The 14285-nt window shown below is 33.6% G+C and overlaps 1 protein-coding gene across 1 annotated transcript in view; it reads right to left on the bottom strand.

Moving 5' to 3' along the window:
• CSMD3 (CUB and Sushi multiple domains 3) overlaps nt 1-14285 on the bottom strand; it is a 597171-nt gene that overhangs the window by 443252 nt on the left and 139634 nt on the right. The window contains exon 4 of the mRNA XM_066565891.1: nt 3779-3973. Coding sequence (XP_066421988.1) covers nt 3779-3973 — 195 coding nt within the window. The remainder of the gene's footprint in view (nt 1-3778; nt 3974-14285) is intronic.

The following is a 14285-nucleotide window of genomic DNA, read 5'->3' as shown; positions in this document are numbered from 1 at the left end:
CTTTGGCCTTCTTGATCCCATTTCAACTTTGACAATCTCTATATTAATTCCATGTGGCTTGATTCTTCTTCTAACTCCTGTGCATTTCCTGCTTATGCTTGAATAATGACAGAAGTTCTTTGTTCATCCATGCAGGTCTCTCTCCCCCTTTGCCTTTGCCTGATTTCTTGCTTATTGACGTAAAGCATTATTGGTTTTGCAGGAAGTCACTTTTGGATATCAACCAACTCTCTTGGACCCCTTTTCCCTGTGGTGTCTGATTCTTCCAAGAAAATCCCTAAAGTGGCTAACATCAGCTCTCCTGAAGTCCATGGCTGAAGTCTTACTTGCTCCTCCTTTCCTCATATGCAGCTCCAGATTTTCATGGTCACTGCAGCCAAGGCTGCCTCCAGCCTTCACATCTCCAGAAAGGAGATGCTGTTAATCTGAGGTTGAGCAGCTCACCATTCCCTGTGGGATCCTCTAATACTGGTGACTGGAAATTGTCATTAATGTTTTCAAAGGAACCCCATAGACTATTTTTGCTTTGCTGTGTTGCTTCTCCAGCAGATGGCATGGTAGATAGAGTCCCTCACAAGAGCTGGTGCCTTTGACTTAGAGGCTGTTCCAAGCTGCCTGGAGAAAGCTTCATCCTCCCCCTTCACCTGAGCAGGCAGACAGTAGTAAGCACCCACAGCAATGTCACCTTTATTAATCCACTCCTTGATCTGAGCCCATAAAATCTCAACTCACTCATCGTCCACACCAAGACAGATGTTGGTACATTTCAAGTGTTGTCTCATATAGAGAGCAACTCCACCACGTAGTTGACCAGAAAAATAAATACAATTTAGCTTTTTTATAATTAGGGTATTTTTTTCACTTCTAATAAATCTAATAAAGTAACAATATTTTAATGAATACCAAAACATGCAGGTGAAAATCTTTGTTCAATGTTGAGTTAGAAAGAGGCTATGAAATAAAGCAATCATTAAATACGTCTGCTGATTTTTCAATAAAATCCTATAGAGACAAATAAAGGAATACAAACCTATTTGAGGAATAACTCTTTTATTCATTAATAAAATTTGACCCAAAAATATATTACTTTCAAAAATTAAAATATTGTTATAATTTGACAAATCAAAAATTAAAACATTAGTAGAGTGTTCTGCTTGTGACATTACAAAACACTGTTGTTTTCAATGAGATTCCCCATTTTGAAACATCAATCCATAATCATCACAGTGCTAAAGCACAAGCATGACATCTTCCTTATCTCTTCATTTAAAGTGAAGGCAATGTAAGAGGAAAGATCAAAAATAAAAATTAAAAAAAAATCCTCAAATTTATTTGTTCTGAAGTACAAGAGGCAGATGAGAATGATATTTACACACAGCTGATCTACAGACATCTGTGATTTTATGCCTGCTGACTTCTAAGTGTGCGTTAAATTCATTTTTTTTCTGAAATGTAAAAACCAGCAAACAACCAACCCTCAAATTAATATTGAACAAAATATACTTTTGTTCTGTTCTTAGTTTTTTTCTTGCTTGTGTCAGAATCCTCTGTGTTAGATATAATGACCATTGGTAGGGAACAATAAGTCATTTATCACAGAAAATCTTTCAGGATGAATGTTTAATCAGAGTCTCCATGGCAAACAGTGAGAAAGAGATAAGAAGGTCAATTAGTCTGTAATCATCTTTAGCAACCTTTTGCAGAATTCTGCTTTGGATAATTGTATTAGGCTAAATTAGGAGAGATTCATTTGAATGGAATCACAATGGTGCATTTTATGTATAAAGTTAGATGTTTCTGATATAAAACATTGAGTCACAGAAGGAACTCTTGAAAATAATTGGTTATTTTTATTTTATTTGCCATGGCAAAAAAATACCTTAACAGCAATTTGTGCATTAAGACTTTAAGCCATAATGTTAAGACTTAAATCAAGAGTCTGCCACATTCTTAGGTTATGTTTCAGTAAGTTGTAACCACCACTATTAAAATATGTACCTTGGATTTTTTTTTTTTTATTTTTGTTCATCAAACTTTTATCCTTTAAATTCCTCACTGCTATTGATTAAAGAATTGTCTTCTTGAAAAAAAAAAGTTTTCCTTCTGCATGTGTTTCTGCAGTGAATCAAGCTGTTGTCTTAATCTTCTTTAATGTACATGGAAAAGTTTAAGTCCTTCAGTCTCTAGACAAAATAACAGTTTTGAAACCTAACAGAACTTGTTTCCTCTTTTTCTGAACCCTTTCCAATTTGTTAACTTTATTTTGCCTTAAGAAATGACACTGTGCAGATAATGACCTCTCTAATTATGAGTTTAAAAAAATAGTTTTCATATTCTCATGTAGTAGTCATCCTCTTACAAACTAGTCATGTCTAACCACAGGGCTACTTTGGGAGTTTATCTTATGAGTACAAATTTACACAGTATATTTTCATCTCCCCTTTGAGAAAAACCAAAATATATCCAAAGATCTCCTGAAAAATGCAGTATCAGAAAGAAGAATGTGTAACTCATTCAAGAATACAGTTTTCTATGCCATTCATTTCAAAATTGGAGATTGAGAATTGGAGCAATGGAGTCCATTAGACTTTGATGTTGTTACAAATATAAGTCTTTTATATTTGTCTTTATGTTTGCAAGTCAACATATTCTCATCATATCTTTTGCATTGTCATCTCCGGAAACTAAATTTGGATATATGCCTTGATTTTATATTTCCTTCATTATTACTTAGCAATTTTCAGGGAAGTAGGAGTGGAAGATTCAGAAGTTATAAATATTTTTACTGGAAAATATTACTATTAAAAATAAGTTTATAATTTTTTCAAGACCACCGATAAACATATTCAATAGCTAATAGCTGTAATCCAGGAACAGGAAATGAAAGTATGGTGTTTCCAATGACACACTTTTCTCATGCATAATTAATTTTTACAGTGCTGTTTAACTATGTTTTCATTAATCTGTATTTATTAGGATGGTAATTTCAGCTGGATTTTTTTTGTAGACTCTGCAATACTTCATCAACTTTTTAGACAAATATAAAGGTTGCATTTTGTAAAATTAACCTGTGAATCCAGAAACTGATCCCTAGGTTACCTGACATATTGTCTGTGCTTGTGTATAGTAGTGATAGTGCCTTCATTTTATCAGCATAACCTCCTTCTGCTGCTCTGCAGACATTATTCATCTTTAACAATATTTCTCTCAGAAAATAAGATTTACCCGTAATACAGGCTTCCCTACTACTGCTATATTTCTAATAAGAGCAAGGAAAAAGGATTTGATCTACAATACCTGTTGGAATACAAGGGATTTTCTATATATAAATCTTAAGATAATCAAACCTGACTGACAATGAGGTAAGACCCTGTAACTCAATTGTTTTGGCAGTTTCATATTTCTGTTTGCTCAATAGCCAAGTTACTCCTAGACAAAAAGTCAGCTCTTAGAAAGCACTAAGAGATCCCAAATCTATATTCCCATAGCTGCAAGTACATTGTATGCAGACATTTATATTCTACTTATTACTAGATTTTTAGTTCTTATTACATAATATATATTTTAAAAGTAAATGATAACTATAATTTTAGTAGAATATTGACCTAAAAATTGGTAGGTATATATGCTGAGATACATCATATATGTGAGAAAGAGATCAAAATATTCAAAAGAGGAATTCTTTAATCATAGTTAAAACTTAATTACTAATAGAGAGATTAAAATTTGTTAATACTAATGTATATATTCAAGAACATTACTGTAGGATTTCTCTTACCTCTACAGATAGGAACAGGAAAGTCCCACGATGCTGTATTGACAGAGCTGGCTATGCAAGTAAGCTGTGGGTGTCCATCCAAAATGTATCCAGTTACACAGCTGTATCGGATTTTGTCACCAACATCAAATCTTTGACCGTACAAAATACCTTTTGGTGGAACTCCTGGGTTGCCACAGGAACTACTCTGTAATTCTGGAAAAGATACATATATATGAATTAAAATGTTTTCATACTTAAAATGTGATGTTTCATTTTGCTTAAGAGTATAGAAGAAGAAGGCATCTTGGGACAGATAGTGTTTTCTTGGATATTATAAAATAAATGTTTCATTTTGCTTAAGAGTATAGAAGACAGGGCATCTTGGGACAGATAGTGTTTTCTTAGATATCATACAGCTCTCAACACTGAAAATCCATTGCTGACTTAGTGTATTTAACATTTGTTTAAGTACCCAAATATCCAAAGGCAGATGAAAATAAGCATGAGGTTTTACTTAAGCTCCAGCTATCAATATATTAATGTAATTTTTAATTAAATTGATACAAAAGAATGATTTATTTTGTATCAATTACATATGAAAATCATACAAATACTTATCATTGCATACAAACAGGAAACAAAGCAGCTTGATATATTTCTGACTTTCAAGTTATACAAATGCAAAACAATAAACAAAATTGTAATACAAACATGAAAGAACATCAGATTCAAATTGAAAAAAATCTGGAAGAAAAATAAAATTAATCATGACAAAAGAAAATTTTAACAAGCATAAGCCTAAGCATGATCAGGAATCTGTTTAATGATTTAATAGATTTTAGATAATGAAGAAAATGGATGAGATACTATGGGTAACTAATTTCTGAGCAAAGAATTAGTTAATTTAATCATGTGAAATACCTCAAGTCTGGTAACTTTTATGATACAGAGCTTTAAACCACTGAGAATCCAAAATTACTCATGGCTACACTTAGTCTGATCTCTGAGGCCATTAATTAGAGTTCAGTTTCAGTAGCTGGTACTCTTTTGACTGCGTTCCCCTTTGACTGGTGTTTCAGCATCATAAATAGCTTGATTACAACATTTTCAGCCATTTACTACCAATGTCCTTTAGTTAATGGACATTAAAACATAGATTTCTTGCAAGTGTGAACAAAACATGTTTTATAATCCCATCCTGGCCTCTTCAAGGCTTGCGCCAAGTATATTTACCCGCCTAATGCTAATGGGGAAGAGGCAAATCAGATAAACCTATATTTGTATTCATACCAAATTCCCCTAATCTAAAAAGGAAAATGATGAAAGAAGAGAGTGTTATGTACGTATCGTTTTAATTTCTTTTCCTGAATTCCATGTGACTAAAACATTCTTTGGTAGCCCTGAATTTCTCATGAGTGTGTGTACAACATATTTAAATATCTAAGGTGTTACAGGTTTCAATTAAAAAAAAATATATATAAACGCCTATTAAAACAATCAGTATAACTCCCAACATTCATTACATTCTCAAACTTCAATGCCCAGAACTACCAAGAACTAGGAAATCCTACTAGATTTGTGATACCAGCCATGAAACAAAACTATGTAACTATTATTAAAAGGCAGAATTCACTATAATCATAAATACATTCTCTACATGTCCATACATATATAAGCACTATATATATAAAATATATGCTAACAACGAGTTAATTTGCAAGATTTTATTTACCAATCATGTTCTGATGTGAATAAGTTAAATATGCATATTAGCTGCTGATGTCATTGCTGCTATTCCCTGCTTTCTCTTACATAATAAAACTGTGGCTTTGGATTTGACTTTCATTACCTTGCACAATGACACAACACAGAAGTAAGAAAGTAGCCTATCTCACCTTGAGCACTTCAAAGCTCACCTAGAGAACTGGTATTCTTATCACTCTTTTACTGAAGTGTTCTGTGCTGAAGCAATATTCCCCAGCCCTCAAATCTGCTTGCAAGCTTTACAGAGAAGGCAATACTGCGGTGTCTCCTGCATATTTGCGCAAAATAATTTCTTTTAAATCTTTTAACAGTTTTCAAGGCTATTTAATTTGTTATTTATCATCACAGCATGTCAAAATGAAGGTAAGAATATCATCCTGTGGATTTTAGTTGTCATATGAATCATATTATATTAACTTGAAAACACGGCCTGTACAGAGTGTTTTCATTTTCAACTATTCCCAGAAGATGAAGTCTTTCAGAAGCCTGTATCTCTTAGAGTTTTGTAAAAAGGCCACAGAAAGATTCCCTGTCCTTTGAAATAAAAAAATATAAAGATTAGCAATGTCACTACCTAAAATTACTTCCTTTACTTTTACTGCTGTCTCACCAAGAATTACCCACAGAAGGCAATTTATTCTTGTGAAATTACATTATATTTTAAAGCACTAATTAAAAATCACCCTCCTTCTAAAATAAAACTAATTTTCCAGTTGCAATACTATATGACTCATCTAAAAGGAATTCTTGGCATTTTTCATTAACTTTTTAACTTTATGATAAAGTGGCCTGGGAGTATGTTACTACTTCTAACCCTTCAAGCAATTTTGTTCCTGATTCTAGATAAGAAAGTAGAAAAAGTAAATCATACACTTTTAAGTATATTAATTTATTCTGTGAGTATTTTCATTTTGAACATCTACAAGTGCCTTATTTGGGGGTGAGAGGGAGATAATTTACCAAAGTAACTGCATTTGTCTTCTTTGATAGGTAGTATCTATTTTCAAACTGAATGTGACACTGTACTACCAACTCCCTGGCATTTAAAGCCACGGATTGTTACCCTAAGATTGTCATCTGCCAGGGAACACAGGAATTGCTAAATTAGACTGTAATTTTTATTCAGCTCTGCACAGATTCTTGACTTTAGTGACATTTTGATAATAACTAATGATATGAAGGGTGGAAAAGTATTTCCTTTTAAATTTGCCATCTTGCAGTTTGGTTGAACTTCTCCTTGTTCATGTAGTCTGAAAATAAGCATAATTGAATTTTTTACGCCTTCCCACTTTTTTTCATTTTTGTGCATTATTTCTCATCTCCTTTTCAAAGCAAGCTGCCCCAGTTGTTTCAATCTCTCTCCAAGCAGGAATTTTCTTTGTCCTAGATTTAATTTTGTAAACAAGGTATGTATGAACATATTTGTCCTCTTTTTTTTCATGTTAAAACATGAAGCTTAAAATATCCTCTGATTCTGTTCAGTAAGTTTCTATTGAATTAATTCTTATTAATGCCACTGTAAATTCTGTTAAAAAGCTGTGGGTAAAATGTATCTGGGAGATTTCTGCTTAGCAGGAAGGGACCCACTCTCTTAAAGACTTTAATTAGCAAAAAATTAAGCCCCTTTTAGATACCAATTAATAAGATATTCAAATTAAACAACATTAAATATAATTTATTTCTGAATTTTTTTTTTCAAAACACAAGACTAGCAGAAATTTAGACTCTCTTTGTCAGCCTTCACTCAAGGGGAAACAAAACCAGAACCAGATACAGAAATTTCAAATTTACTTGCTTTTTATTCAGATTTTCAGTCAGGAATGTTTAGGGTATTTTCTTTTATGATATTTATGAAATCAAGAGCAGCATTATCCTCCCTAAAATGTTTAACATTAAATTTATAATCAATGTCTAAATATACAACACAAGTATTATCACATATTCCAGTAATAAAGGCATTTGTCATAGCACTGCATTCTATTAAGCTTAGTTATGAATACTAATGTCCTTCACACACTATTTTATTGTAAAATTTGGAACATAAATAATTTTACTTTTTTAAACGGTTGATCCATATATTTTCATAATTTTTGTTGCAGTTATTGCAATTTATTATGATCCCACTTTTGCAAAAATAAAGTGAGAAATACTGTCAACACATGAGTACTCACTCATTGAAAGATGTATCTAATATTGTTTCATGTAGTACTTTTGAAATTAAATACTCCTGGTATCCTACACTCCCAGTTTGAGATCTCCCCCTATGGGAGTGGTACCAGTCCTAAACTGCTCACTGTGTCTACTACCCCAAACAGTAATTCCTCTGCCATGTAAACATGAGCATGAACATGTTATTCTAGAGACCACTCCAGCTGTTATTTGGGACAGGACATGGTGGTGTACTGGAAACACTAGAATGTGTTTGTACATGGATATTCCTTGGAAATATGTTCTTTGGCTTACTGACAGGCAAGAATGCTTTGGTATTGAAGTCTCAAAGTTGATTTCAGAAGTGCTGCATGTAGTAAGAGTGTGGATATAGGGAGAGCTATGCATTCTAAAGATCCCAAATACTACAACAGGTGCTGCCTTCGTAAAAATAAGAAGTAGCCTGAAATTACCTTGTCCAAAATTTCATCTATATTGGATCCTATAGTAGTTTATTTCAGTTGTCCATTATTTTCCACAGGTTTTGCAAACTAAAAAAATAACTTAGATGCATAGCTTTTAACTTATAATATTTTGCCTAGTTTGCTTACTTTCTATTCTGTCCTCATTCACATTGCTGTGAATATATGAGTAAGCATGGTCTAGATTCAAATATAATAGGGACTAGAAGAATTAACTGATGAGTACAAGAATACTGTTGTCTTTCTACACACATATTGAAATGTACATATACATGCATGTTTCACTTGAGATTACAGAGTGAAGGAAACCACAAGAAAAATTTGGAGTAGGCAACATAAGAGCAGTGAAAGAAAAAAATGAAAAACTTAACTTTGAAAGGTCAATTTAACTGCACAAAAATGTAACATTCAGAGTGTAAAGACACAATATAAATCAATGCTTTGAAAACAGCACAGATATATTAAAACAGTTATTGAATTTTAAAAATTCTCTCCCCCAAAATCCAGGTTTTTCCTTTGTAGAAGTTCAACAACAAAAATCATTATCCCTTGATTCCAAAAAATCTGTCACCTTAAGATGCAAGTGCAGAATGAAGAGTCATTATTCTGAAATTCAGTTTTGTGTACAACAGCGACAGGAACCGTTTGTCTAACAATCTAAACTTCTCTGAAGTTCTTATTTTAATTTCTGCATTTTTTGTGGATCAGTCAAAAGAAACTGTCATATTCTGGTGCCTAACTATAAATAGCCAAGCAAGAGAAACTCTAAGAAGTTTTGTTTGGTTTGTTTTGTTTTTTCCCCAAAGGAAAAGAACATTTTTTTCTTTTCCTGGTCTAATTGTTCTTTCTTGATTAATATATCTGCAATAGTAACCTCACTGAGGGTCTCTACTGTTCACTAAAGATAATACAGCTAATTGCATTGCAGTTTCCTACTATTTTTCAATGAATGACATAATTTTGCTTTTTTTCTTGCCTTTGAGATTATTTTCATTTAAAAAATTACAGAGGACCCTGTTATGAGGGAACTTTCAATGTAGATTTTTTTATACTGAATTTGATTTTGTTTCTAAGTACATTGAAACAAGCACTGGTTTTATCTTCCTTGCCAGTAAGACAAGAATGTTTCTATTTATAGCATAAAGTCATATGCTATTTTAATAGGGACAAAACTTGTTTCAGCATTAAGTTAGAACTGCATTAACATAATTCTTCTGCAAGCAAGGGAACAGGGAGACGAAGTATAGAAAAAAACCTCTGGGGTATGTAAGGGAAACAAGGGATAATTACAATACTGTAGTCACATTAATATAGTGAGCATGAAAAATGTCCAGGGCTTGCAATGTATTCCCTTCACATGCAATACAGTGCTCAGGATATCTGCTTCAATCAGCTGCAGATGCAGCACTAGAGGTGACAGATTATGCAAAAAAAAATAATGGCAGTTACTAATTTAACCACAGGGCATCATAACCAGGGACCAAGTGAAACCAACAGAAAGATGACTACATGCTTCAGTAGATATGGTTAAATCTGAAACTTCAGTAGATATGGTTAAACCTGAATCTTCCCCATCAGACACACTTCTGAAGTGCTACCTGAAGGGAATGACAAGCAGGCAAATACCAGATTGTTAGCAAAGCTATACAGTGAACAGCACCAGCCACACTTCCTTGCCTTTACCAAGTTCCACTTGAACAGAGCTCTAGCTGCAGTCAATTCCTGCACAGCTGCTGAGGGCACCAATTTAATCCTGGGTATGGCTGGAAGGTAGATGCACATAGTGCATGGACTGAGGGAGACCTTTGGAAACTACAGGAAGTTTTGGCCTGGATGTAAAGTATCAATGCAAGTAGCACAGAGATTGCTGCATCCACCCTGTTATGAAACTATTCAACCAAATCAGTATAACTTGAGTCCTGAGATGCTGTATCTGCCATATGTGATGGTTGTTCTGCTTCTCAGGTGGATGAAGTTCAGACAGATGCATCCTGCCTGCCATGCAAAGGCTGTGTAGATATGCCTATGTATGTGTCAAAATGGGATTGTTCTATTTAGACTGCAGTGTTTTCTGAGTACTTTTTTTTATATGGCTGTATTCTGGAGGCAGCTGGGAAGAGGCTGTTGAAATTACAAAGAAAAGATTATTTCAGAGCCCAGGACAACCTAAAGTAAAAACACTCCTAAAATTTATACTTCATTGATAATCCTTCTGCAATATATATTTCTTACTAGGACTTTTACAGTTATATAAAACAATTTAATTTTCAATTTCTGAAATATTATGGCAACAACTATCTTATTGTATTACCTTTCTTCATTCCATCTTAGCCTCAATGCCTCATCTGATTTTACCTTGTGTTAGGTTATAGAAATGTTGCATTGTTGCCCACTGGCTGTTCTTACCTGGAGGATCTACAGATTTACAGTAACCAAATATGTAAAAAGATAACTAATTTAGAAAAAATCAGTTTAGCCACTGAAGGAGGATGTCACAGCACAAACAAGTTGTGTGGTATTATATAGGCAGCATCTCCACACAAATTTTACAAACAATAATAGATACATATATCAAATAAAAGTTATGAATTTCATATATTTGATGTACTAGCATATCTAGTTTCCTACTGAAATTAGGGTCCCATTTTTTGTTCCAAGGTGCAACAAAAATACTAGGAAGATGCATAGTTTTTATATTCAAGATGATAGAATTTCTGAAATTAGAGAACAGGATAAAATTGCACATTTAATGTAAAAGTACTGGGACTTCTAGAGAAAAAAAGAAGAAATAGAAGATTCAGTGAGCACTGATAGACATTTCTATTTAATGCATTGGCTCTTCAGCTGTTAAAAAAGATACTCAGAAAATTTTATGTTTTCAATTATTTTAAATTAGAGACTGGTTAACCTTAAAAAGAATGCAGCTTCTCTTCGACTTTCCTGTTGGCAAAGCTCATCTGAACTGACCAGTGTGTAGTCTGATGACACAACCACGTGGCTAATCAAGCATGCTTCATGTCTGACTTGCTAGCCAAGGTTTCCCTGATACAGGCCTTCTTCACAAGTTGTGTCTTAACATGAAGGCAGAACTCATGGTATGTTGAACTTTTCAACTTGTTTTAAAAAAAGAAAGAAAAAGGAAAAAAATATAGAAAGTTATTTCTACTACTGGGAATCACTCAGAGTTTAAAAGTGGAATTTAAAGCATAAGATGTAGGTATGGGATGTCATAGGCATGTTGTTGTACAGTGGCATAAAAGAGCACAAAGAAAAACCGTTTTCTCCTGAAGGGAACTTTGACACGTGAGACCTGGGCACTAGGTGGCATCTGAAACATTCAGAGCTATTGTATAATCTGGCAGAGTAACAAGCATTTCCTTTTGTATATATCTCAGAGATAATACTATTTTTATTTCTCATATTGACTCCATATGCTTTGTTTGTATCTGTTATTGTTTTTGTGTGGAATTACTATTAGGAGACACTGCAGTGCCCCATTAGAAATCCAAACGTTTGGGGCAATTTGACACTTCATTGACCACCTGCTTCTTTTACTCAAAGGCCATTTGTCTCTTACAGTGAAATTTCAGTCTGGCTTCCACCATTACTTTTGGTATGAAAACCTGTGACAACACTGGTTACAGGAGACATGTTAACAAATTTAGACTTACATTTCTGTGTTTATGTTCTAAATGCTCCTGGTTTAGAAGAAGAAGAAAAAGAATAAAATTTGAGAAAAGAAAGATGGCTTTAGTTCTGTAATTTAATTTTCATTTAGAAAGTCTTATGGTTTAGAATTTTCCTTTAGAACATTAAATCGTTGTTCTCTCCAAAATCTGTATCAGAGTTGTTTTTGCAGTACACCATTTCTTGATAGAATTAATGCCCTTATTGTATTTGATGGCAAAGGGTCAAAATCAGCTTTCTGGGATGTCATGGGGACATTACCCAACTCTTCAGAGGTCCTTTTTATATTCCATAGTGTATCTCAGCTGGTGGGTTGAGAATTTTGCTCAGTAGGTAGGATACATGGTGGTTAGGCAGTGCCTTTGTTGAGCCAATACTCGACAAATTTCTTGAACCTTCTTTTTTTTACAAGTCTTTTTTTTAGAAGACACAAACTGTTTATCCTTTTTTGTCTCAAGGTCTCAGAACATCAACTGAAATTTAAAGCCCTTACTCCAAGCTTCCATTCAAAGTATTTTTGTGAATGCTTCATGGTGCACAAGAATATCTTTCACTCTTTATATGGCTGTCATACAGTTTATTCAGTTGAACATGTTTTATTGCATTATATATCTGTCATTATTATTTATTAATACTCTGAAGAATGCAAATTGTGATAATGTAGAAAAATTGTGAGCTAAATTTTTTTTCATTCTAAAATACATCGTCGTACTGTTTATCAAATTATTTTTTATCAAAATACTGAAATAAAATCTGCACTCTAGATTAGGATGGAAGTGTAATCTCATTTGCATACATCAGACTGTATCAAAGATTGTGCATTCAGAATATAGCTGAAAACAGTGTTGATGCATTAAGCAGAGAAAATTTATGGCTAAAAGTGTACAGCTAGTAGTAGTAAAACTCCTTTATTTTGATCATTTTTTAAGCGTTTATGATTCAACTCAGAAATACATCCAAAACCTTGCATAATAAAGTACTATTCTCAGAGTCATTTTTCTAACACAATCATACATTCAAAATCTAAAGCAGAAGGCTACCTAATGCAGTCCTGTTTACTAGACGAGGTCTTTCAGGTTAATACTCATCTTGGGTGTATTATGAATTTTTCATTAAAAATGTCCAGATGACAGAACATTAAAAAATACTAGATCAAGGATATTTGCATTATTATGCTTTTAATAGTACTTGCCCTGATAATTTTACAGAACTAAAATGCATTATGGCTTATTGACTCCATTTCATAAGGTGAAATAATAGGACATTACTGATCTTGTCCAAATTACTTACATGATGATTACTTAACCAAGAAAGATGGTGTAATCAAATTAATGGATAGCAATGTACATAAACATCTGCCATAGGCTACTCATCAAGACCAACTACAAAACCTTTGAATAACTTATATTCCATAAACATTTTGTTTTATGAATCAGTGCTGAGATGTGCACCCACAATATTGTAGCTTTCAAAAGTCATCTTTTCCCATGGAAGAAAAGGTACATTATACTGCAAATATGAAAAATTTAAATCTGCTTTTCCTACCTATTCCAAATTTCCTTTTCACTTTTAGTAAGAATATCCAGATGTTCTTCACTTGAGAAGCAATCAACTCTAATTGTTTTTTTATTTCAACATTATGCTATCATTTTCCTTTTGCAAGAGTTATCATTAGGATCGCAGAATCAGAGACTGATTTGGCTGGACCTTAAAGATCATCGAGTTCCAACACCCCTAACATGGGGAGGGACACCTTCCAGTTGACCAGGTTGCTCAAAACCCCCTCCAACCTGGCCATGAGCTCTGCCAAGACTGGGTCATCCATAACTCCTCTGGGTAACCTGTTCCAGTGTCTCACCACCCTCACAGCAAAGAATTTCTTCATCATGTTGCTGTTCAGCATCCTATTATCACCTTCGTTGCCTGGGCTTAGAGAACAGTTCTAAGAGAACAGTTCTAAGAGAACATCTCTTGAGTCTCAAAATTTGTGTGCTTTGCCTTATGCTGGAGGCAAGTTCCCAAGTGCCCTGGAACATTTGGAAAAACATTTTCAGAATTCTGAAGCATGGGAGAGTGAAAGTGGTGCATTGTTTGATGAAACATGATTTTGTTATGAAGGAGTGGTTTCAAATTCTGAAGAAAGAAAGAACTTTCAAATTGATTGATGTACCAGCATTCTTCCGTAAGCAAGTATCACCTGGCATACTGGGCACTGATTTATATAAGCTATCTTTTGTGGATCTCAAGGAAAAGCGGTTAATCAAGCCTTTTTCTCTTCTTAAAAGTCAAAAAGTAAATAACATATCAATGTGAACAATTCACAACAGTATTGATTCTGAGCTATGGACTGTTGTGGGTATCATTTTTTTTCCCCAGACATTTTAAAATCAAAAGTGCTATCTGCAGTTTCTAGTCTAAGTCTTGCAGGATCAGAGATCAAACAA

This window comes from Molothrus aeneus, chromosome 1 (assembly GCF_037042795.1).
Source record: "Molothrus aeneus isolate 106 chromosome 1, BPBGC_Maene_1.0, whole genome shotgun sequence".
NCBI lineage: Eukaryota > Metazoa > Chordata > Aves > Passeriformes > Icteridae > Molothrus > Molothrus aeneus.
Note: the sequence above shows the minus strand (reverse complement) of the source record. Positions and strands in the feature narration are given on the sequence as shown.